We start from the raw sequence: 22,426 nt of genomic DNA, 5'->3' as shown, positions 1-22,426 counted from the left end.
TGAAAGACGTAGTCCTACGTCAAAAATTACATCGCCTGCAAAGAGAAGATACTCTTTGGCGGTGTGCTATTCGGTTGGAGAAACGCATCGCTATTGCCCTGTATGCTTTCGGATCGTCAGCGGAATATAGAACTATTGGAAGTTTATTCGGTGTAGGAAGAACAACTACGGGTGAACTGGTCATTGAAATCTGCAATGCGGTTGTAGATGTTGTGCAACACGAAGTGTTTGACGCATACCCACCAACCTCGGAGAAGATATCAGAAATAGTCGGTGGCTTCGAGAAACTGGGTTTTCCACAATGCTACGGTGCCATTGATGGATGCCATATAGAAGTCAAAGTACCAAAAAATGAGGCAATCGACTACTATAACTTCAAAGGATGGCATTCGGTTATTCTGTTTGCTGCGGTGGATCATCGTTACCGGTTCACATATATCAACGTAGGAGTTCCTGGCCGTTCAAATGATTCAACTATTTTTGAGAACTCCAACTCAAAAAAGTACACTGCACGAACGAGACATTTAAAGCGCATTCGAAACTAATCGAAGGGGTTGTAGTACCGATGCTGTTGATCGGCGATTCGGCTTTCAGACTGTCAAACCAGGTGATGAAGCCGTTTCTATTTTCTGTAGATCAGCCGGAGCATGAAAAGTTATTTAATTATCATCTATCAGCATGCCGACGGGTTGTAGAAAATGCTTTCGGCCATCTGAAGGCCCGTTTCAGAAGAATCGGGAAAGGTTTGAAGGTCGGCCTAAATAATGTCAATACAATTATCAAAACTTGCTGCATTCTACATAACCTATGTAACAACCACAATGACCATATTAACAAAAAATGGATGATCCAGCTTCAAACCTTAAATTCGAAGCAACAACCACAAAGAGGATTGATAGTAAGAAACGAAAACGCATCAGCATCCAGGATTAGAAACGCACTGATGGTACATTTCGGTAAATATCACAGGGAAACTGTCCCATTATCTCCCTCTATATTCACTGTAATAACAGTGGGTGGTACCCACCACCGCAAACTTTTTATCAATTTCTGTATTCATTTGATTTTTTGAACATGTTTTATTTGGTTCAAATTTCCAAGTACACAATTCAAATTTTATCGACCAGCTTGCTCATCAACGCGTTATTTTCTTTCATGAGCTCGATTATTTGAAGATCTGTAGTCTTGGAATGCTCCATAAAAGTAACCATATTTTCGTTTTCCTTTATAGCCAATTCCAACAGTTTTTCCTGCGGCTTGATGATGGCAGTGTTGGTGATGGCGATGATACTGATGATGTCGGCGCAGAAGGTGACATAAACATAGATTGAGCGAATGTGTCGTTCTCCGGGTTGTACGCTTCATCTAAATACTCAGCTTCGCAGTAGTCATGATCTGGAACAAAATAAAAGATATTGTTAGCTGCTTCGTTCATGCCTGATATAGATCAAAAAACTGTTTTCAAGTTGAGTGAAAAACTATAAAATTTGGCTGGAATACTTTCCAGAAGATGCCGGATGAACTATCTATTCTATCTTGAATCAGAACCCAACTCAAATTACTCATAAATCCAAAGCTGCTTCAATGAAAATGAATTTGAATGCTAAGACTGAGTGGTTATTTACATACATTCACGTTCCGCGCATGATTCTGCAAGGTCTCAGTTTGATTCTTTTCAGAATAATTATACCAAACAGGTCATTTGGACCACCGCTAAAGTCACCCATTGCATGAGATTTGATACTATATTTGTACGACTCAAATTGAAAGGGAAGCTCTTATCTCACATTTAATAAATTAAAAATGGTAAGGAAAGCTTTCTAGATGATGTTTAACACAAGAGAAAGTCGATCCATGCAGTCTCCTTCTTTCGAAAATTTACTGTCAAAATTACTTTAAACTTACCGGAATCAATCACCTCATCCATCAAATCGCGAGTGATGTTTTGTTTATAAGTATGGAGAAAGCTGTGTAGAAGAAGGTGATCCTCCCGAGGGCCCCATGGCGTTTCTTTCGAATCTGTAAAAGTACACTATCTCAAAAAATTGCCCGTAGAGTGCTGACTCAAACGTTTTAACAGCCGAAAAGCATGTTAATTCGAGCCAAAATAAAAGCATATTTGGTCCGTATGCTTTGTAAATATGTCTTTTTAGTAGCTCACAAGATCACAAATGCCACAAAAAAATATCTTATCTCAGGCATTAATTTCATGAATTTTTTCAGTGGATCAGGAATTTATGAAAATCAGGGGCACTTGTGATTATTTTGACAAAGGGCACATTTTCCCACGTAGGGACCAAATATGCCATTATTTTGACTTGATTTTATATTCTTTTCAAAAAGTACTTACCTGTACTTCCGAGAGAGATTATTGATCCGGTTTTTCAATTCGACCGCCATAAGTATAACGCCGTGGCCTTTCAGCTCCTCACACATTTGCTTGTAGATGTGGGAGTTCTTGGAAGTGCTCCGAAGGGACAGAATATTGTCCTTCCACACTTCAATGACGACCAGCATCCCCGATTTGTCGAGCATCGTAGCCTTCCTTTTCTTTGCATGCTCCATTACCGTTGTTCAACTACTCTTGGCCACAGGTATATATAGTTTATAGTTTTTTTCCTTACGAACTGAATAGGAATTGGAATTGGTGTTGGATTTAAGAGACTTTAAACTTTGGGAGTTCATTCGTCTCTAACTGAATATTTAACACTGCGGTGTTTTGATTCGGTGTTGACAAAACTTGTTCATGGTGCCACCACTACCCGTCTATGGCGCTGCGAGCAGTTGAAATTGACAAGCTGTAACCATGTACAACGGTGAAATAGGTCGGTACAGATACAGCGATTGTACCGAGTTGCTTGCATGGTTCTAGCGCTGTACATGGTGACAGACATACAATTTTCGAAGTACAGCGGTAGTACAGCTGTATGTCTGTCATAAGTATAACTGGCATATGCATGCAAAAGTGGAGGCCATATACATACATGGCAAATGCTTACCGAATTTATTTGTATGAATATGCAACTTTGACCGGCTATAATAGCGATTATGTTGAAATTGAATTGCGATCTAATATGAATATATTCATGAATTGTCAAAGCACCAGATACGATTTTTGCCATACTCATATATGATTTATTATAGACATAGAAAAAAACAAATGGCGCAAAATATTTTCGTGAAATGTTTATTATAGCCTCACAAATCGCCATTTTTATATATGAGTATTTATGTTAATAGAAATAAAAATTGTTTGATTGACTTGTGTTGGGAGTGGAATATGAATGTTTAAAATGGCACAGATTTATGTTTGGTGAAAACTGCTCCGATGTGGGTTCGAACTCTGGTCTTATCATTCACCAGCTATCTTGCGCGGCTATCTGAAATTTAATTCAACAACGGTTAAAACTTTCGAGTGCATCAGCATTTCATTGACATTTCAATATGATGTAATATGTTCTTTATTAGGATCTAATATGATTTACTGTTTCATGATTTACTTCAGCATGCAACACGATCTACTACAGTACTGAATCGATTTAAATAATACGCTTATACGACACACAAACTGCATCAGCGTAATATACTCATATGATGCGGATTAACTATATTTTACGACAATGTACATCATAAAAATGATGTTTATTATACCGAATTGCGACTTAATTTGATAATGGTATATAAAATCGAGTTTTTACATTTTATGCGATTTCAAATATACACGATACATACTTTGATTGATATTATATGCGATTATGATTCATTCGGATTTCTCGTAAGACTTGGCACGTGCAAAATTATACAATTTAATGTTTGCTGGAAAATTCGATGTGGTATATCTCTAAAGCCTGGTTTAGAGTTCCCGTGAACGTGAACTTGAACAGGTGGTGGAATAGTACGATCATTTCACGGTGAACTACATTGCGAACAAACAACTCAAAAAATCATGGTGAATAGAATGATTTTGTTCACGTTCACGTTCATATTAAAAATTCGGCAGTAAACGTGAAGTAAATAAACATCGATCTTCAATAAAGTAATTCGGATAAAATATACAGTTGTTCACGAGTCAACTCGAAGCAACGAAGTTTTTCAACCCGCGCAGAGATCCGATTGAATGAAATTGCATCCATATCTAAATTTTCATCGAAAACTATTGAATTGCTAAACATACCCTTTTACAGTTCACGGTGGAATAATTTTCAGAATGCCTTGGGACATTCGAACGTGAACATGAACGGGGAAATATTTTGTCGTCTATATTCACCACTGTTTTCACGTTCATGTTCACCGAAGTCGGTGAACTATGGTGAGTTCACCAACATCTTGAGCCCACGGTGGAAATTTCGAATCGTTGTGAAATATTGAATTAATCCACTTTTATCAATATGAATTGTGTTTCAACATGTTTTTCAACTAGAAAATGTTCATTCCTATCGTTTCAAGATGTTTTCCTCGCGTGTTATATATGGACTGATGAATTATTAACAAAAAAGTGTTTGTCCGCGTTCATGTTCACGGGAACTCTAAACCTACTTTAAGATTGGCGTTCAATGGCGTAGTTCACTTATTTCTGCTGCATGTTTCATTAGAAGGGATGTTTACCGTTGTTACTGTCATCGAACATTAGAAATTTCGGGTGCGTTTCATCATTTTCGAGTGCATCAGCATTTCATTGACATTTCAGTATGATGTAATATGTTCTTTATTAGAATCTAATATGATTTACTGTTTCATGATTTTCTTCAGCATGCAACACGATTTACTACAGTATTGAATCGATTCAAATTATACACTTATACGATACACAAACTGCATCAGCGTAATATACGCATATGATGCGGATTAAATATATTTTACGACAATGTACATTATAAAATTGAAGTTTATTATACCGAATTGCGACTTAATTTGATAATGGTATATAAAATCGAGTTTTTACATTTTATGTGATTTCAAATATACACGATACATACTTTGATTGATATTATATGCGATTATGATTTATTCGGATTTCTTGTAAGACTTGGCACGTGCAAAATTATACGATTTAATGTTTGCTGGGACATTCCCCAGCAAACATTAAGTCGTATGAATAGCTATAATTGGAGGCGATATACATACAACCAAGACACATTTGTATGATATATGATGCAGATAACTAGCATATACACATAAAAGTGGAGGCGATATACGTATATGCCATATTTTGTACGCATATAAAGCCGTATATAACGATATGCGATGCTTTTTGGACTGATATGCGATTTGATACGACAACGTTACCACTCAATCCATCGATGACATGGAAAATCGTGTTTTTGCATTTTATGCGATTTTAGATATATATGATCGATATTTTGATTGATATTTTATGCGATTGTGATTTGATACGAAATTATATGTGACTTATCATGTGCAAAGTTATACGATTTAATGTTTGCTGAGTCTATTCGTTGTTTATAGCATTGTTGTGCCAAATCGCATATCAGTGTAAATAGCATCGTATATCGTTATAAACGGATTTATATGCGTACACAATGTGGCATATTACGTATATGTAATGTCCAATTAAACGTGTCACATTACAGGTCTGTCCAATTAGCTAAATGTCGCATTAAATGTAAATTACTGTATAACGACATTCTAGATAGCTAGTAGATGATAAAGGTTCTGTAATTTCAAGTTTTCATATTTCTAATATTCTTTGTCTCTGTGTTCTTGGTAAACTAACTTATTGAATATAATGCATAAGATCATTACCGCACTATTCTTATTTGATTTTAGTCCTTACTGTCACCGGATTGAACGGCTTCATATATTAACGATTCGTCGTTAGATTCAAACGCGCAAAAGCAAAATACAAATATTTGACTTCCGTATAGTTATTTGCTAAATGCAGTGCACATATACACATTTGTGAAAGAATTGCACTTGTGGAAGAATTGTAAAATGTAAACTAAAAACTAATCGGTGGCTTAAGGTTATTTTTTACAGTCACAGTTTCGGGGATATTGACGTAGGACTACGTCTTTCATTTCTATACCGGGGTGTAAAATCAAAGTTTCGAAAACGAAAGCGTTACGCCGGAGACCGAGATTTTGAGTGTTAATAGCTCCTAAACAACTGAACGAAATGGTATGATAAACACTTCATTCGAAAGATAAAATGTCTACGCGTTCTATACTTGTTACTTTCTGATCCAAAAACTTGTTTCAATAGTCTTAAAATTGCTTTCAAAATAGGCTATTGAAATCACCAATCGGTATATAAGCGAGCGCCGATCGGAAATCCACTCAGTTCTAATTGAACAGCTATTGGAGCATGTTGTCGCTGTTGTGGTGAAGCTCTTCATTTATCATGAAAGCGCGGATGAACGGTGTCACCAAGAGCCTGTTTGTGCACCTTAGGCCAGAAGGGAATCCATCAGGAGGAGAGTGATGCTACAAACGGTTCCCCGGGAAGATCTCGAAGCAGCCGCTACACGAACACACATACACGCACGGAATTCTTTCCGTTTGGATCGAGAAAGATCCGGAAAATAATCTGCCAGTTCCTCTAGGAATTTAAAAATACATTCATGTGAAAGAGTTTATTTGAAAGTTTTCTATCCATGTAACACTGTGACCAAATATGTTTCAATCAAGTGCTATTAACAGATGGTTATCGAGTTAGCATTAACCACTGGTGGGCTTCCAGTATCGAGGAAAATGTGGAAATATCTAATCGTTACTGAAAATAATCTGCCAGTTCCTCTGGGAATTTAAAATTACATTCATATGAAAGAGTTTATTTTAATGTTTTCTATCCATGTAACACTGTGACCAAATACATTAGGTTTTGTGATTTTTCAATCAATCGCAATCAACACGATAGCTTCTGAAGATTATTCTTCCCCATCAGTAGGATATTTCTGTATCCAATATTGGATGCATAAAACCTTGTGCCTCCAACGTAACGCTCTCGTTTTCGAAGTTTTCGAATATTCATTCATTCAGAATGAATTCAGATTCAACTTCATACAAATGATCTCTAAATCAACGATAGTCCTACGTCACCCTTGCGGTTATACCATAGAGATAACCCACTTCCTGTTTTTTTTTATAGTATGCCAGGTGATTTTTTCAAAAGTCTTCACATGGTACGAGAAAATGTCTTCGAATGTCTTCACATGGTACGAAAATATGTCTTCAAATGCCTTCATGTCGAAGGAAACTAAAATTCATAGCTTACTTTTGAAGAAAGTTTGATGGCTTATTCAATGTTTATTTTAATGGGCATTGTTATATAGCGCATTTCACTAAACTTGCCTTGAAGTTTTGAAGTTTAATTCAATAAATGTGAACAAAGAATATATTTCACAACTGCGTACTTCACACAATCATTCAAATTTTCTAATGTAAACCCGCTCTAAATTATTTTCGAGTAGTTATCGACACCACGTCGACCGAGCGACGAAAAGTGCTACAAAAGTGATGGAATCCAACCCCGCCTTGTCTCCCACAGATAGCACTACCTAAAGTTTCAGCCATAATTACTGGAAGATAACTCTAACTGAGTGAAACGGCATCACTGGCGTTTGCTTTTTCTCTTTCACGCTGGACTGTCATTTGAATAAACAAATGAGAGCGGAGCGGACGGGAAATTATTAAAAGCAAGTAATTTTCACAATAAACAAGAGTATTCTGTCTTTAACGCCTTTTTGAATTTTAGCTGAATTCTAAACAACATTTGGTTATCCACTCGTGATTTGGTGTCTACGAAATAAAAGGAATAAGGAGACTTGATATTTTTCATGTAATGCTGCCAATGATTGCCGTAACGATACTGCTATTCCGGCTATGTCGCTGTGAAAATGTGCTGCTTTACACCTCGAGCGTCTTGTACGGAACTATGGATACATTCAGGATAAAGAATTAAAGGAAACTATATAATTCAAATAAGGTGGCTTTGAGTTGCGCGTCTTTAATCAGGTATGTATATTTAAGAATATGCTAATGATTGCATTGACAGCATGTTTTTTTCTAGAACAGATTGTCTCTAAGCAACAGTTACACATATTCTTCATATGTGAAAACAAAAAATAGGTTGAATCGGCAACAATCATAAAACAATGGTAACAGCAATCAAATATATTCAATGAAAGGATGGACTAACGTGTATTTTATTTCAGAATATACCGCATTGTTTCTGCCACTTCCTAACTTTCACATTTGAACTGCTTCGTCAGTTGCCGGTGTCACCAATTCAGCGAATGCATTACATGTAATATTTATTTAAAAATTTTTTTAGAACCAATTTGTGAATACATTTATATTTCAGTGTGAATTTACCTCGTCTAAATCAGAAAAGCATTACACGAGTATTGGACTGGATGGAATCACTTGGAATAGAATTATGATGGCTCGAAATGTTTTATCAGTATACTGTAAATTCTCGAACCAATACAAACATGAGCTGAGAGGAAATTTACTAATGCTATAACATTTTATTGTATAGTCGTTGATTCTGTAGTATAGTTATGTATATCATAGTATAGTCATATTGCATAGTGATAGTATCAGTATAAATATGTACAAATTGAATTAAAAATAAAATGGTTCAATGTTTATTTACTTTGTTTTCTTATGTTTCACCTTTGTATACAATGTAACGGTACCGGTCGAGCAGTGTTGTAATAGGTCGACGTCGTGCCAGATTGGCACAGTGTTGGCACGTAATTAGATGTCAAATACAAAGGATAGATCGACAAAATTATTGCAAAGTGGCACGATATCGGCACCGTTGTCGACACCATTTTCTGGGACCGAATAGGCACAACCAAGGCGCGTAGAAGTATATCCTAAGGTGGGCCAACTTGCTAAAACCACTCTTCAGCCATCTTGGAAGTCTACTGTGTTTTGTTTGTAAACAAAATACAATACGCTAGTGCCGAATATCGCTCCTGATCAGTCTGTCTCTTTCACGCTTCAAGGAAATAATTCCCCTTCTGCTTTCTTCCGTACTGTTTTCATATACCGCTCCCCTAACCAACTTAGTGACGAAACGGCCTCACTTAGTACCATAGACCCGTCTTGGGCACAACAAAGTAGAGTGGGAATGAGCTAATGTCTTCTAGGGACAATATCAGAGCACTTGAAGTTCTCCAGATTCATATTTGAAGTAAAAGTCACTTTCTTGTTGAATTAATTCTTTATACTTGTGGATTTCCTGCTTGGAAAAGTTTGAAAAAAGCGAGTGAATGATCCCGAGGCTAGCTTTGCGCAGTGGCGATATCATAACAAATGAGATTTATCCGAGGTGCGATTATTGTTAGTTGAACTAAAAACCCCGAGATAAAAGTCTCCGTTGATTAAGAAGAACAAAAGTAAACAAGTGACATGCGATAAAAAGCGAACGAATGACACTGAGACAAAAGCCCCATTTCTTTTGACGATCTTTTCGGCCAATAGTTAGAATTTTATGGAAATAATATCTCTCAAAAATTCACATACGATATCATACTGAAATGTCTTCACATATTTCATAATGTCTTCACAAAATCAAATGTCTTCAAAGTAAGTCAAATGTCTTCAAAATGAAAACATGTCTTCAAACCTGGCATCCCTGCTGTACCTGTCTCGGTTGGAATTGACACATATGTGTATCAATGTTTATTTACGTCGCATCAACTTATTTTTCACGTTCTTTCCATTAAAATAAATGCTAAAGAATAAACTGAGCTTATTAAATAATTCTACAATATTGCACATCAAAAATGATGGAAAATTTGGCAGATGATCCCAGTTTTATTGATGCAATTGTGCATGAGGTGAAATCTCAAGGACTTTTCGATCAGTTCAGAAAGGAATGCCTTGCGGACGTTGACACCAAACCGGCTTATCAAAATTTACGACAGAGAGTGGAAAGTTCGGTTAGCAAGTTTTTGTCTCAACAAAAATGGACAGAAAACATCCGCCACAAAAATCAACTACGAGAGAAACTCAGGAAAAATATTATTGAGTAAGTACAAAATCTGACAACAATTATTAAATATACAAATACAATTTTCACTATTTTTTGCGGTTTAAGTTCTGGATTTTTAGAAACTGGCGTAGAACGTATCGTTGACCAAGTAGTGAATCCAAAAATATCTGCAGTTTTTCATCCCAAGGTGGAAGAAATTGTTTACAATTATCTCGGAATTGAGAAACCGAAGCCAGTAATTAATGGAAGCGGATTTGACATACAGACTGACTTTATGCCCGAAGATCTTGAGGCGGTCAGTCCCGATTCAGATAAAAAATCTTCTAGTGCTTCGTCGGATATATTGGCTACACACGAGCAAAGTATTAATGAGGAACTAAATGAATCTAAAGAGAATGTAGATGATTTTGAGTCTCCTGCCTTTGAACCATTGGAAACGCGTTCACCGAGTCAAACAAAGCAAGAAAGTAACGATTCGCACACTTCCGCTATAAGTGGCTTAACCTCACAAGAATCAGTCCAGAGCGAACATCATCAGGACAGCATTCAAGAACCTAATGTTCATGGGACCAAAGCCATTGAAATTGCTGAAAGGTCTGTCGGAGTGGATGAACAAGATCTAAAAACTGTAAGTCCTGATGACGACATACTTCATCGTGCACATGATAGTCCTGAGACTGCTCAGAATGATTCCCAATTGTCACAGGTTTCCAGCAATAGTCGGCTATCAATTATTACGAACTCAGAAGGTGTGCTTCCACTGCATCAGCAGGAAATACATCAGAATCCTAGACTTGATATAGCGGAGGAAGCTCAAATGCCGAAATTCAACGAGTGTCCAAATGAGGAAGGGGAGGTAGTACATGAGAGTGTTGAGGAGTCTAATATGAGCAAGCAACCGCAAAGATTCAAGTTCGATTTGAAGAAAGAGACTTATGAATTTAGCGGTACGGTACGGAACAAACAACTGTCGGAAAACTATCCGGATAAAACAAACGAAATAGTTTCGGTTGATAATGGTGGTAAGTTTTATGTTAGATAATTTTTGACGTAGGACTACGTCTTTCATTTCTATAACGGGGTGCAAAATCAAAGTTTTGAAAACGAAAGCGTTACGTCGGAGACCGAGATTTTGAGCGTTGATAGCTCCTAAACAACTGAACGAAATGGTATGATAAATCCTTCATTCGAAGGATAAAATGTCTACCTATTATGTACTTGTTACTTTTCAATCCAAATCTTGTTTCAATAGCATTAAAATTGCTTTCAAAACAGGCTATTGAAATCCTCAATCGGTATATAAGCGAGCGCCGCTCTAAAATCCACTCAGTCACATTCTTCCGGCGATAGTCATCCTGATCAGACGTATTGGATAAAAACTCCTGCAGTGGTGAAACATATCTTATTACAGCATTTTTCAAGGCTTGTGTTACATTCAGTGTTAGTAGTACACGTTCAAAAACAAAACACATAAGTTTATTTGTTTCGTTTATTGAAGTGAAGCGCGCGAGTGAGAATATAGGTGGAAATAGGAAGAAAAAGAGTATTACCCCCAACGATTCGATGAATAGCCCTGAAGAGAAGAGTGACAAACGGAACAGCAATGAACCTGTCCATCCGGTTTCAAAAAACGGCAGCGGCGATCAATCACATCACAACAGCATTCGATTTGCGAAACTGGCTGATGCAGAGAAGGACTTAGCATCAATTCATACAACGGCAACTTCGGCAACCAACAAAGTTAATCACGGCGAAGAAGCATCGACGAATCAAACCTCTGAAGCAAAAGCTTCCACCGCTAGTAGTGGATTCAATCCCACTGGATAAGCTTAAACGAACGATCAACGATCAACGTATAGCAGTGTATCACATTACAAGAATGGGCATAAAAGTAATCATTTCATCTCGCAAGCACTATAATAAAGCGAAAATGTACCTGACTAAGGGTGGGTTTAGATTAGTGATATATTCATGTGAAGAAATATGATGATATTTATAGAAATCGCATCAGCCGTTTACACTAGCGTGAACTTCTATAATGAATATATTCATATTTTCGGTGAATTTATTCACCTGAAGTAGAACTGCATCCAACTTTAGTAATTTCTCACCAGTGAGAAATTCACAAGCGTTTACATATGCTGAATTTATTCAAGTTATATATACCTCGAATGAGTGTATCATATTTGTTCTCACCCGTTTACACCTATTTTCAGGTGAATAAATCCATCTATAGCTATAGATCTCCCTAGTGTAAACCCGCCATAAGCTGCTGTAATCTCGCAAAGTAACGCAAGCGCCAAAGGGGAGAATTTTCAGTACAAAGCTTTTCTTAAAATTGTATGTATAATCAGCATATGCGTGCATTACGAAAATCTGATCTGTACAAAATGTATACACTTGATGGAAAATTATTGTCATCAGCTTGATTTTTGAGAAGATTCAGTTTTATTTAAGCTATGTTATCAACGCCAGTTTGTTGTGGAAATAGTGAATTTTATTCGCTGTTTCCACAAATCGATTGGCGTTCATCCATCAAAGTAGGCGAGAATTTGTTTCCAAATATTTTCTACAATATGCCACCGTTGAGTGAAGCATGAGGTAGTATCAGGGGGTAGCAGAGTTCTACCCATTTTCCGACTTTGTAGCATGCGTCGAGCAGGCTAACATAGTTGAGAACCCGATTGTAACAATTAAGAACAACACCGTTTTTTTCCAATCCCAAATGCAATTGCAACATCCGTGTTAAATAAAATAATGCCGTCGAAAATTATCCGATGTAAAACAAATACAGTTTTTGCGAGGATGTTTTGAGTTTTGTTATAACATGCGTTTTGATGGAGAATTTAGAAGAGTGCAGCTGTTCACCAAACCCGAAATTTACCCTAAGCTTCAATTCATCCGAAAGAGAAATTGAGCAGGTGAGGTAAATGAACATCGTCAAGATGCTTTGTCCTTTGATTCCTGAAGATAAAAGACACTATTGGGAAATCCTTTTAATCAACAATTAAATTGATTAGTTTTCACTATTCAGTCACAATCGTTATGTGCAATATGTAAGAACAGCGATACACTTTACACTTTCTTTTAAGATGAGTTATGTGCAATATGTGAGAACAGCGATACACTTTACACTTTCTTTTAAGATGAGTTTGATTTTATTAATTTAAATAGTTGACGAGACTTTCAAACTGTAAGCTTCTAAGTACATGATTTGTAGTCTAAAATAAAATTGCGCTTATAAATGTTATGTTACTCTCATTGTGCTAAATGTCCATTACGGTAGATGTTTTGTGAAATTTGCTGTTCTGCTCGTTCATTCTATGCCATCAGAACGGATAAAAAATCACATCACATCACATTTAAATTACGTCACATCATAAGGGAAATGGCGTTTGGACCACATCACAGTGGAAATGGCGCTTACGCCATTCCGTTTTCAAGATTTTACGGGGCCATTTGTTCATATTTCTGTAAAACTTCGCAGTCGTTTGAAAGGATTTGGTATTCTTTATCGATTTATAACATAAAAAGTAATATTTCAATTTTGGCGCTTGCGTCACTTTACGAGATCACGGCAGTAAGGCGAGTGTGCCTTCTTTCACGCACGATGTTGCAGCAGAAAAACCGTTGAAAGTTGTAATCAGAGGACTACCATCCATGAACATCGAGGATATACGATATCGGGATTATCTATATTTGGTGCATTTTGCTAAAGGGAGTGTTACATTACGCGCATTGTAAGCTATTCATACGATCAGCGATTGCATCGTCAGATGGGAAGCGTATAAAGGATGCTGATGATGTTGAATTAAAGAGGCTTTAAACTTTTCAGTACATTCGTCTCTAATATAAAGGTCCAATTGGAAGCGTGACACAGTGTATGCGCTGTCTGAACTTCGGACATGGCACTCGAAATTGCAACATGAAGCCAAAATGCAACATCTGTTCACAACCGCATCTCACCGAGCACCTGAAGGGAAAAGGCTACTACAAATGGGTCAACTGTGGTGGCGCAGCATGTCGTCAGACAATATGTGCACTAAACGAGAGGAGTACCGTCGTATCCGTATGGAAGCTGCTAAACGGAACCAACCAATCCAGCGTAAGAAAAAGCAAGCAGTAAACATCGATCCTGATAACTTATCTGAGCTTCAACCACCACGGCCAGTCCCAAATCTAGCGCCCTTGCCACTACCTGGTCAGCGACAGATGAGTATCTCTCCACCAGCCGCCCCCCCCCCCCTCTTGGATTCAATTTACATCAACCCGCAGTCGGCACAAGACAGTGGCCTTCCGAAACAAATCAACAAGATCCCTGATCATTCATCCGAATCCTTAACTGGAATGCCCGCTGGCTACCAACAAGTTGGAGATAATCGGTTTTCTAGAAGCAAACCGAATTGACGTCGCGTTTCTCACTGAAACCCATCTCAAACTGACTGTAAATTTTAGTCTTCCAAATCATGCCGTCTACAGACTGGACCGATATGGAGCAGCAAAAGGTGGTGTAGCTGTTACCGTACGAAAAGGACTCGAGTTCAGAACATTGCCTGACTTTTGTCTATCTGTCATCGAAGCCGTCGGCATTGAGTCTCGCGAGAGCAGTCGCCGAATGTAGAAATACTTTTCGACCGCTCCGACTTTTTTTATTTTGTTTTTTTTCAAGCGTCTGTAGTGTGGTGAAAAATACTGCTTCGAAAACAGTCCGAAACGTTCGGCAAAAAAATTTAGTGAAGATAGCTTAGATAGATTGTGAATATTTTATTGAGCTCTGTGCGTTAGATAGAATTTACTTTCATTTTGCGTTAGAGAAACAAGCAAATCTAAGTTTAAAGTTTCGGTGTGCTGATTAAATGCTTTTATTTCTGCCAATTGCGTGTCCCAATTTGTGCTTGGTGCTTGTGTTGTGCGAAACAGTCTCCTGAGCAGATATCGGCCTGTATCGGAGAGCGAAACCCGCTCCAAGCTAATGACGCGCAGAGAACAACAAGGATAAGACCTATAACCAGGCGTCCCAAAAGTACTGCATTTTCATTACAGTCGGTATGAAATAAAATCGAGACTCACTGTGTGCGCGCTACATTCGCATACAAGCGACAGAGCACGAATGAATAAAATAAACCTGTGCTATAGCAGTCGGTGCTTCGTCGAATTTGTCTGATTTGTCGGGCCCGATCGTAGTGAGCCAAACGTACTGTTAATTTTCCATTTTTTCGTGTCTGCTACTCCATTAATTCTGTCGCTGTAACAGTTGCTCACGATGCGATGAATATCATCGGTTTACCCGAGTTACTGTCAAATTTGACTGTCGCAAGAAAAATGTCATGACCAAGAAATCGCGATCGTAAGACAAGCCTTTATTTTATGCGTTTGTGCTTTTTCACCAGTACGCTCTGGGATGTGGTTGTGAGCACAAGTTACGTATATACAGAGACAGCCGATTCAATTTTAGATCGGCTGTATCGAGAATGATGTACTGTTGGGATGGCCGAATCAAGATAGGTACACAAATGAGCAGCAATTCATAGGAGAAACAAGCACGGATTCCTTAATGATTCTAGGCGAGAGTTTCTTTGTTAATATGTATATTGATGACATCGGGAAATACTCAGTGATGGGAATGTTTAGGTTTATTCTCCAAGTAGGAAGCCAACTTTAAACGTTCGAAAACCGATGGATTTCAAACAGGCTCAGTACAATTTTTTTTAGAGGCGAACCAGCCCAGGAGGCTGAAAGTCTCTTCAATAAAGAATTAAAAAAAGGACATATTTTTTATTATGTATGGTCCTCATGACCTAGTGGCTTGCGTGGCGCTTGCCACGGGGGCTTCGATTTCGATTTCCGTTCGGGTTAGAAATTCCATCCGAACGATCCACTCCATCGTTGCTCCTACCCGCTCCACTACCCCCAGCTTCACTCTCATCTGGCCATGCATTTGCACCCGCGAAACTTTCATCTACGCTAATTCCACCCACAACACTTCCTCTCGCATTTCTTTCAACAGATTCTCCCCTGTTGCTCACACTGCTCACTACTCACAATTCGGAATATGCTGCAGAATTCACCAGAAACTGAAAATTATCTTCCGTTTCAAAGCCTACAACCTATAGTTTGCGAATGAGAAAATGAATAAAATACTGGTGAATAAAGAACACACTTTTGTAAGCGAACGACGTTGCATAATATATACAAAGACACCCGACATCATCAGCACGAGGGAAAAAAATCATTCACGACAGTAGCAATGCATTTACGATTGCATTCCGAATCTACAAACAACATGACTAGTTAGCAACCAGGCCTGTCGCAGACGAATGAACAAAATACTCACATATGGAAATGCAGCCGTGTACAGCACACGACAGTAAATATAAATGTCGCACGACATTTTCACTGTGTGATTGTCGTTAATAGATTGATCTAACGACTGTTACGGGCCAATGATGGTGACAGTCGTCAGAATACAGTCGTGGTGCGGTACATTTGCTACCCCTGCCTATAACTCTATTTTTCTCTTTTTCTCAGAGATTGTATTGCTCTGTCTCTCTATCTCTCACATAAAATGGAGTGTGGTCGTACGAGTAGTGTGCGGTCGTGGAATTTCAGCTGCATGGAATGGTACTGGTGTGAATGCATTGCTTTCCTTCGCTTTCTTCGGGCGTTAAGGTGAAGGTGGAAGCTAGCCACAAATGGCTGCCACAATGGCGCTCATTTCATTCATCTCCCTCTCTCACCTCTCGCCCGAAAATCAATAATTTTGCGAAACAGTGTGAAGAAAATTATCGTTTTCGCACACTTCTCATCAAATAATATCAACCAAATTCTAATCGATTACTTACAAGATGTTGAATTTTCATCTGCTGTCGCACTGTATAGTGAAAAACGTCGGAAACTCGAGCTAGTGCTCTGAAAGTTAAATTTTCATTTCTCAATTTTCGGCAATGGTTTCATTTATATTGGTGAAAGCATCGTTATTTTTTCGACACTGATGCCAGACAACATAATCGAAACAGCTATAAAAACCACTCAATAAAATGTTATTTGTGAGTCATAGCGTTTCATGTCATGAAAATCAATAGAATGAAATTGTGTTGATATCAATACAATTATTATTTTTACGTTTAATGGGTCTATAATGTATGTTTTAGCAACTTTAACATTGGGTAAGAAAATTGTATCGCAGAGCTCGGAACACTGCCACGGCTGCCTATGCTCTCAAAAACAGTAAACGGAAAAGTATTACATTCAATCAAAATTAAGGCTCTCCAACGTGAATATGTGAAAACAATACGATCAACGAAGGAAAATATTAAGGAATTATCAACATCGAGTTACTATGCGGAAGAACCAAATTAATACCAAAAGACCCCCAATTCGCATGTGTTATAAATTTGCTCATGTTACGCTCGCGTATAATCAGAATTTTGCTTCGTATGCAAATGCACCTTCTTTATATATTTATATTTGCAATTGTTCATCGGAACATATCGTTCAAACATTTAACTTTTGTATTGAATTGTTATTTTTTTTCAAATGTATTCAAAGACTCGTGTCAATGAAGCGCCACACAGTCTGATAAGTAAATTGATCTATTTACGTGTGCTTTGCTCTTCTCTCACAAACACTATTACCCCATTTTTACTCGTGGGTTTACCTATACTACTACAATGGCTAGCTTCCACTTTCACCTTAAGAGTGGTTTGTTTCCTTTCGCCGGTTGTGCGGTCAAATTTTCGTTTGAGTTCGAATCCACTGTCAACGTAACCTTGAGTGCAGTTATATTGAGTCGAAACACATACGATGGTTTGATTGTAAGATGGCTGGCGAGGAGAGGCGGGCTATTTTGTTCGCTTGTAGTGCCCGATTTCGGGTGGGGCGAAGGGTCACTGGCAACCGCACCTGTGCAATTCTGTGTAGCTGTATACTTCTCGCGACTCGCGTTCATCAAATCTAACCAAAATGGAACCAGTGTGGAATTAGTACGAATATATAACAGTGATTCGCCTCTAATTGGACAACTAGCTAATTGGACAGACCTGTAATGTGTCACGAATAATTGGACATTTCGCATTGGACAATTGATTGTGTTGCAGAAAATTACACAAAGGATGTTTAAAAAAATGTAGTTATTTTTTAAACATCCTTTGTGTAATTTTCTGCAACACGATCAATTTTTAGAAGTGTTTTCAATCTAAATTATGTATTTTGCACACTTTTCTAATGGTTATTTGTTTGATTTTCAATGACTTTTTATGTTTTAACTTGTTTTTCGTATTGTGTTGTGTTTATTGATATGTCTAATTACAAGTCACAGTCGCCTCTAATGCGACACTGAGTGTTGCCTCGGTATTTCCAATTAGAGGTGAATTACTGCTTTAATATCTCTAGTGTGTTAATTTATATTATAATGGAGAACGATTGTTTCTAGATGAGTTCTCTCGGTTACCTTCTCAGGTTTCCCAAAGATAACCATTCGTCGCCGCGATTGGGGTTAAATGAAGACTACGCGCATTGAATAATGGATTATATCGCTGATCCGATTCGGGCGGCGAATATCATACTAACATTCCTTCCCTTCTCCTGGTGACTGTAAGGACGTGGCCGGCGTCGTTATTGACCATTTAAAGCTCGAATCACCGAAAATTGCACAACGAGAATGATTTGCTAGTCTCAAGCGTCATTCTGTGTGTTCTTTGTGCAATTTGGTTGGTTCAGGTCAATCACGGAGAGCAACTACGAATTGTACAGTCTACCCAAGCTGAAGCTCAAGCTCTGTCATCGAAGCCGTCGGCATTGAACTGTCAACTCCAGATGGACCCATTACTATGATTGTCATCTACTGCCCGGGTCAATGTAAAAACTCTGATGGAAGTACAACACGTTTTATGACATCCAGAGACTCACTCGACGAAGTGGAAAGTTCATCATCTCCGGCGATATGAACACTCGCCATTCAACATGGGGCAATATTGGACATAACAAAAACGGTGCATTAAACGCTGAGAACCTCCAAACAGGACACTATGTGATCCTTCATCCTGGTACTCCGACTTTTTACTACTGGGACTGGTTCAACGCTGGATATATCGCTTACCAACATCACCGACGGCTATTCTAAGCCTTGCGTAATAACAGAAATGGACGACAACATCATCTCAGACGCAAATACCATAGGGCGAACTGGCCTCTGCTACAACGGCTTGTAGAGGAACGAATCGACGAAAATCCTTGTCTAGAAACATCAGAAGACATCGACAGGGTACTACAAGTATTTTCTCATCACATCAGTGAAGCGGAAAATCGAAGCATCCCAAATACGATCGTAACGAGTAAGTTTATTACTTCGGATACAGAAACGAAACGTGTTATTTCGCGAGAAATTGTATCAGACGTCATTTCCAAAGAACTAGGGATCTAACCAGTAAGATTGAGTTCAAAAGATTGAATAGAATAATTGCTACTAGAGTAGAAGAATATAAAAACGAGCAATTTAATAGGAATCTCAACAATTTACCAAATTATTCTAAGCCCTTCTGGCGTCTTACTGAAGTGTTGTTGAACAAACCGAAACCTGTGCCACCCCTTAGAATTCAAAATAACTTATGTCTAACATCTGAAAAAAAGCAAATGCCGTATCTCAGCAATTCAAGACAGCACATGAATATGGTCTGAACATTCTCAGTCCGATGGAAGTAACGGTTGCGCAGTGTGTGTCACAACTCTACTTTGTTCCAAATCAATTTCCAGAGGACCAAAAAGTAACTGTGAATGAAATTTCTCAGGCCATCGAAGCTACTCGCAATATGAAGGCTCCTGGTTTCGATGGTCATTTCAATATAGTCGTAAAGAACCTGGGGCCTAAATCACACATTCTATTGGCGAATGTTTTCAATCGATGCTTAGAATTTACTTTCCGTCGGCCTGGAAATTGTCTAAGGTAGTGCCTGCTAGTTACCGTCCATTCAGCCTACTCTCGTCAACAAGCAAACTGAAAGAATTATATACGCCAGGCTCCCCTAATACACTGAAGAGAATAACATCCTCCTGGATGAGCCATTTGGTTTCAGACGTGGTCACTCCACAGTTCATCAACTCCAGAGAGTCACCAAATTGATTAAGCCGTCCAGAGAATTATCGAAAACCACAGTTATGGCTTTGATGGGCGTACAAAAGGCATTTGATAATGTCTGGCATAATGGCCTGATATACAAACTTAGCCGATTTAACTTTCCTATTCACATAATAAAAATAATCGCAAATTATCTTCAAGGAAGAACTTCGAAGGTCTGTGTTGCTGGTGCGCTCTCAGAGTCGTACAATATTGTTGTTGGTGTCCCACAGTGCAGTATCCTGGGGCCAATACTGTACATTTTATATACATCTGATATCCCACCCTTGCCGGGGGAGGTAAAATATCGCTTTTTGCAGATGATTCGGCAATTTGTTATAATGAGCGAGTTATTCATGCTCTTTTATCAAAGCTACAAACCGGAGTTAATGCGTATGTTGGGTACCTCCGTGATTGGAAAATCCAGGTAAATGCAACTAAAACTAGCCATAGTGTTTCCACACCGTAACTCATACCGTCTAAGGCCTACTATGAAAGTCAATGTGTTGGATAGCGAAATTGAATGGCCATCTGAGGTGCGCTATCTTGGATTGATCTTAGATAGTAAATTAATTTTTCGATCAATAGAAAAGATCGAGTAAATAAGGCTATTTTATTTTCGACGAATCTTTATCCAATCATTGCACGAAGAGCCAGAACATCCACGACTAATAAATTAACAAACAAACAGGTAGTATTGCCCATGTTGGAGTATGGATCTCCAATCTGGAAAAAATGTGCAAAAACACATTAAAAAACTCCAAATCGTTCAGAATAAGTTCTTAAAATTAATTCTAAACCTTTCACGAGAAATGCGCGCATCTGAAGCCCATCGGTTGGCATGTTTTGATCCAATAGTGAAACGAATCGAAATGTTTTAAATGAATCAGAAGGAGAGTGATGCCACTGACAATGCGACCAAGAAAGTAACAGCATCGAAAATTAGTTCCGCTTGAGGCATCGGAGCAGCCGCCACACACATACATACACGCGCGCAACTCTTTTCGTTTGGTGGTTATCGAGCAATCGAGAATAATCCGGAAATATGTCATCGTTACTGCTAAATAATCTGCCAGTTCGCCTTGGAATTGAAAATTACATTAAGGCGAAAGTGTTTATTTGAATGTTTTCTATTCATATAATAATGCGACCAAATACTTTTTTTGTGATTTTTCAATCAAGTGCAATTAGCAGGAATGCTTCTGAAGATTATTCTTAACCATCAGATTCAATCACGGACAAAAAACATACTTGAGTGATATTCTGGTGGTGAAACGCATTCACCATTCCCGTGCTAACCGTCATCGCGATGGCAACAGTTATTCGCTTTTCAAATCCGTCGTGTGTGTGTGGTGGAGCAAAAAGAAACAAGTTTAAACACATTTTGCAAGCGCTGTTCTGTGGAACTAACAGATGTAAATCTAATAGCGAATTCGTTTTTGTTCAGTTTCAACCCTAGTGCCGCACTAACTGCTGTCAAAACGTTTTTTTGACGTAGGACTACGTCTAACCGGAAGATATAGGGGGTGAAATGGAAATCTAGGCACTGAACAAGTATGAAAAAAAGCAAGATTTGGAACGCTTATAACTCGAGCATTTCTCAATAGATCGCAAAGGTTTTTGCATCAATTGATAGGAAATATATCTACGCATCTATCATAACGAATAACATTTCATTTTTCATGAGATAAATAATTGAATAATTGTGAAATATCAAGCATTGTCAAAATGCCCTATGTGCCCATTTTTGATTGGTCCATTTTGTGCTCCTCAAATCGTACCGACCAAAACGGGCAACCAGAGCAGCAGCGAAATAGAATGAAGCACGATTGGAAAGGAAAAAGAAAAAAATGAACGAAACATTGGTCGCAGTCTCACACATGCGTAATTCTCGAGCCAGCCAGTCAGCTTAAAAATCCCCGCTCCGCTGCCGTAACGATCCATTCTTTGTGTGGACACCGACTGGACAACATCGTTGCTGGACGGGCTGGACGGCGAGGGATCGAGTGCCTTTCTCAAGGCAAGAGGGCGGAGGTGGTAGCGCTGGAGTAGAATAGAGTAGAGTTTTCAAAGGGCCTTTCTCAAGGCTAGAGACGAATGAACTGCAAAAGTTTAAAGTCTCTATAATTCAAGACCTTCCTTCCTTCCGTAACGATCATTCTCATTCAAACCGTACACCACATCGGTTCGCATCACAACACATCAACAAACCAACCCAAGCAGCCATGTCTGGAAATGGTAAAGGAGGAAAAGTGAAGGGAAAGGCAAAATCCCGCTCGAACCGTATTGATTTGAAGTTCCCCGCAAGGGTAGCTAGGCTGAGCGCGTTAGTACAAGTGCGCCAGTCCA

The 22,426-nt window shown here is 38.5% G+C and overlaps 1 protein-coding gene and 1 long non-coding RNA gene across 3 annotated transcripts in view; both read left to right on the top strand.

Annotated features, from left to right (window-relative positions):
• The first annotated feature begins 7,604 nt into the window (after nt 1-7,604).
• Nucleotides 7,605-8,472, top strand: LOC129762880 (uncharacterized). Of its 2 annotated transcripts, none has more exons than XR_008740737.1 (5): nt 7,605-7,658; nt 7,714-7,973; nt 8,034-8,116; nt 8,174-8,265; nt 8,323-8,472. It is a non-coding gene; the product is annotated as an uncharacterized LOC129762880 (long non-coding RNA). The 2 variants fall into 2 exon arrangements; XR_008740736.1 differs by having other exon boundaries at nt 8,029-8,116.
• A 1,149-nt stretch (nt 8,473-9,621) lies between these two features.
• The window catches only part of LOC129762869 (biorientation of chromosomes in cell division protein 1-like 1), a 39,389-nt gene continuing 26,584 nt past the window's right edge, over nt 9,622-22,426 (top strand). The window contains exons 1-2 of the mRNA XM_055761440.1: nt 9,622-10,002; nt 10,072-10,988. Coding sequence (XP_055617415.1) covers nt 9,758-10,002; nt 10,072-10,988 — 1,162 coding nt within the window. The 5' untranslated portion in view covers nt 9,622-9,757. The remainder of the gene's footprint in view (nt 10,003-10,071; nt 10,989-22,426) is intronic.

This window comes from Toxorhynchites rutilus, chromosome 1 (assembly GCF_029784135.1).
Source record: "Toxorhynchites rutilus septentrionalis strain SRP chromosome 1, ASM2978413v1, whole genome shotgun sequence".
Classification (NCBI taxonomy): Eukaryota; Metazoa; Arthropoda; class Insecta; order Diptera; family Culicidae; genus Toxorhynchites; species Toxorhynchites rutilus.
This window is presented reverse-complemented; position numbering and strand designations above follow the sequence as displayed.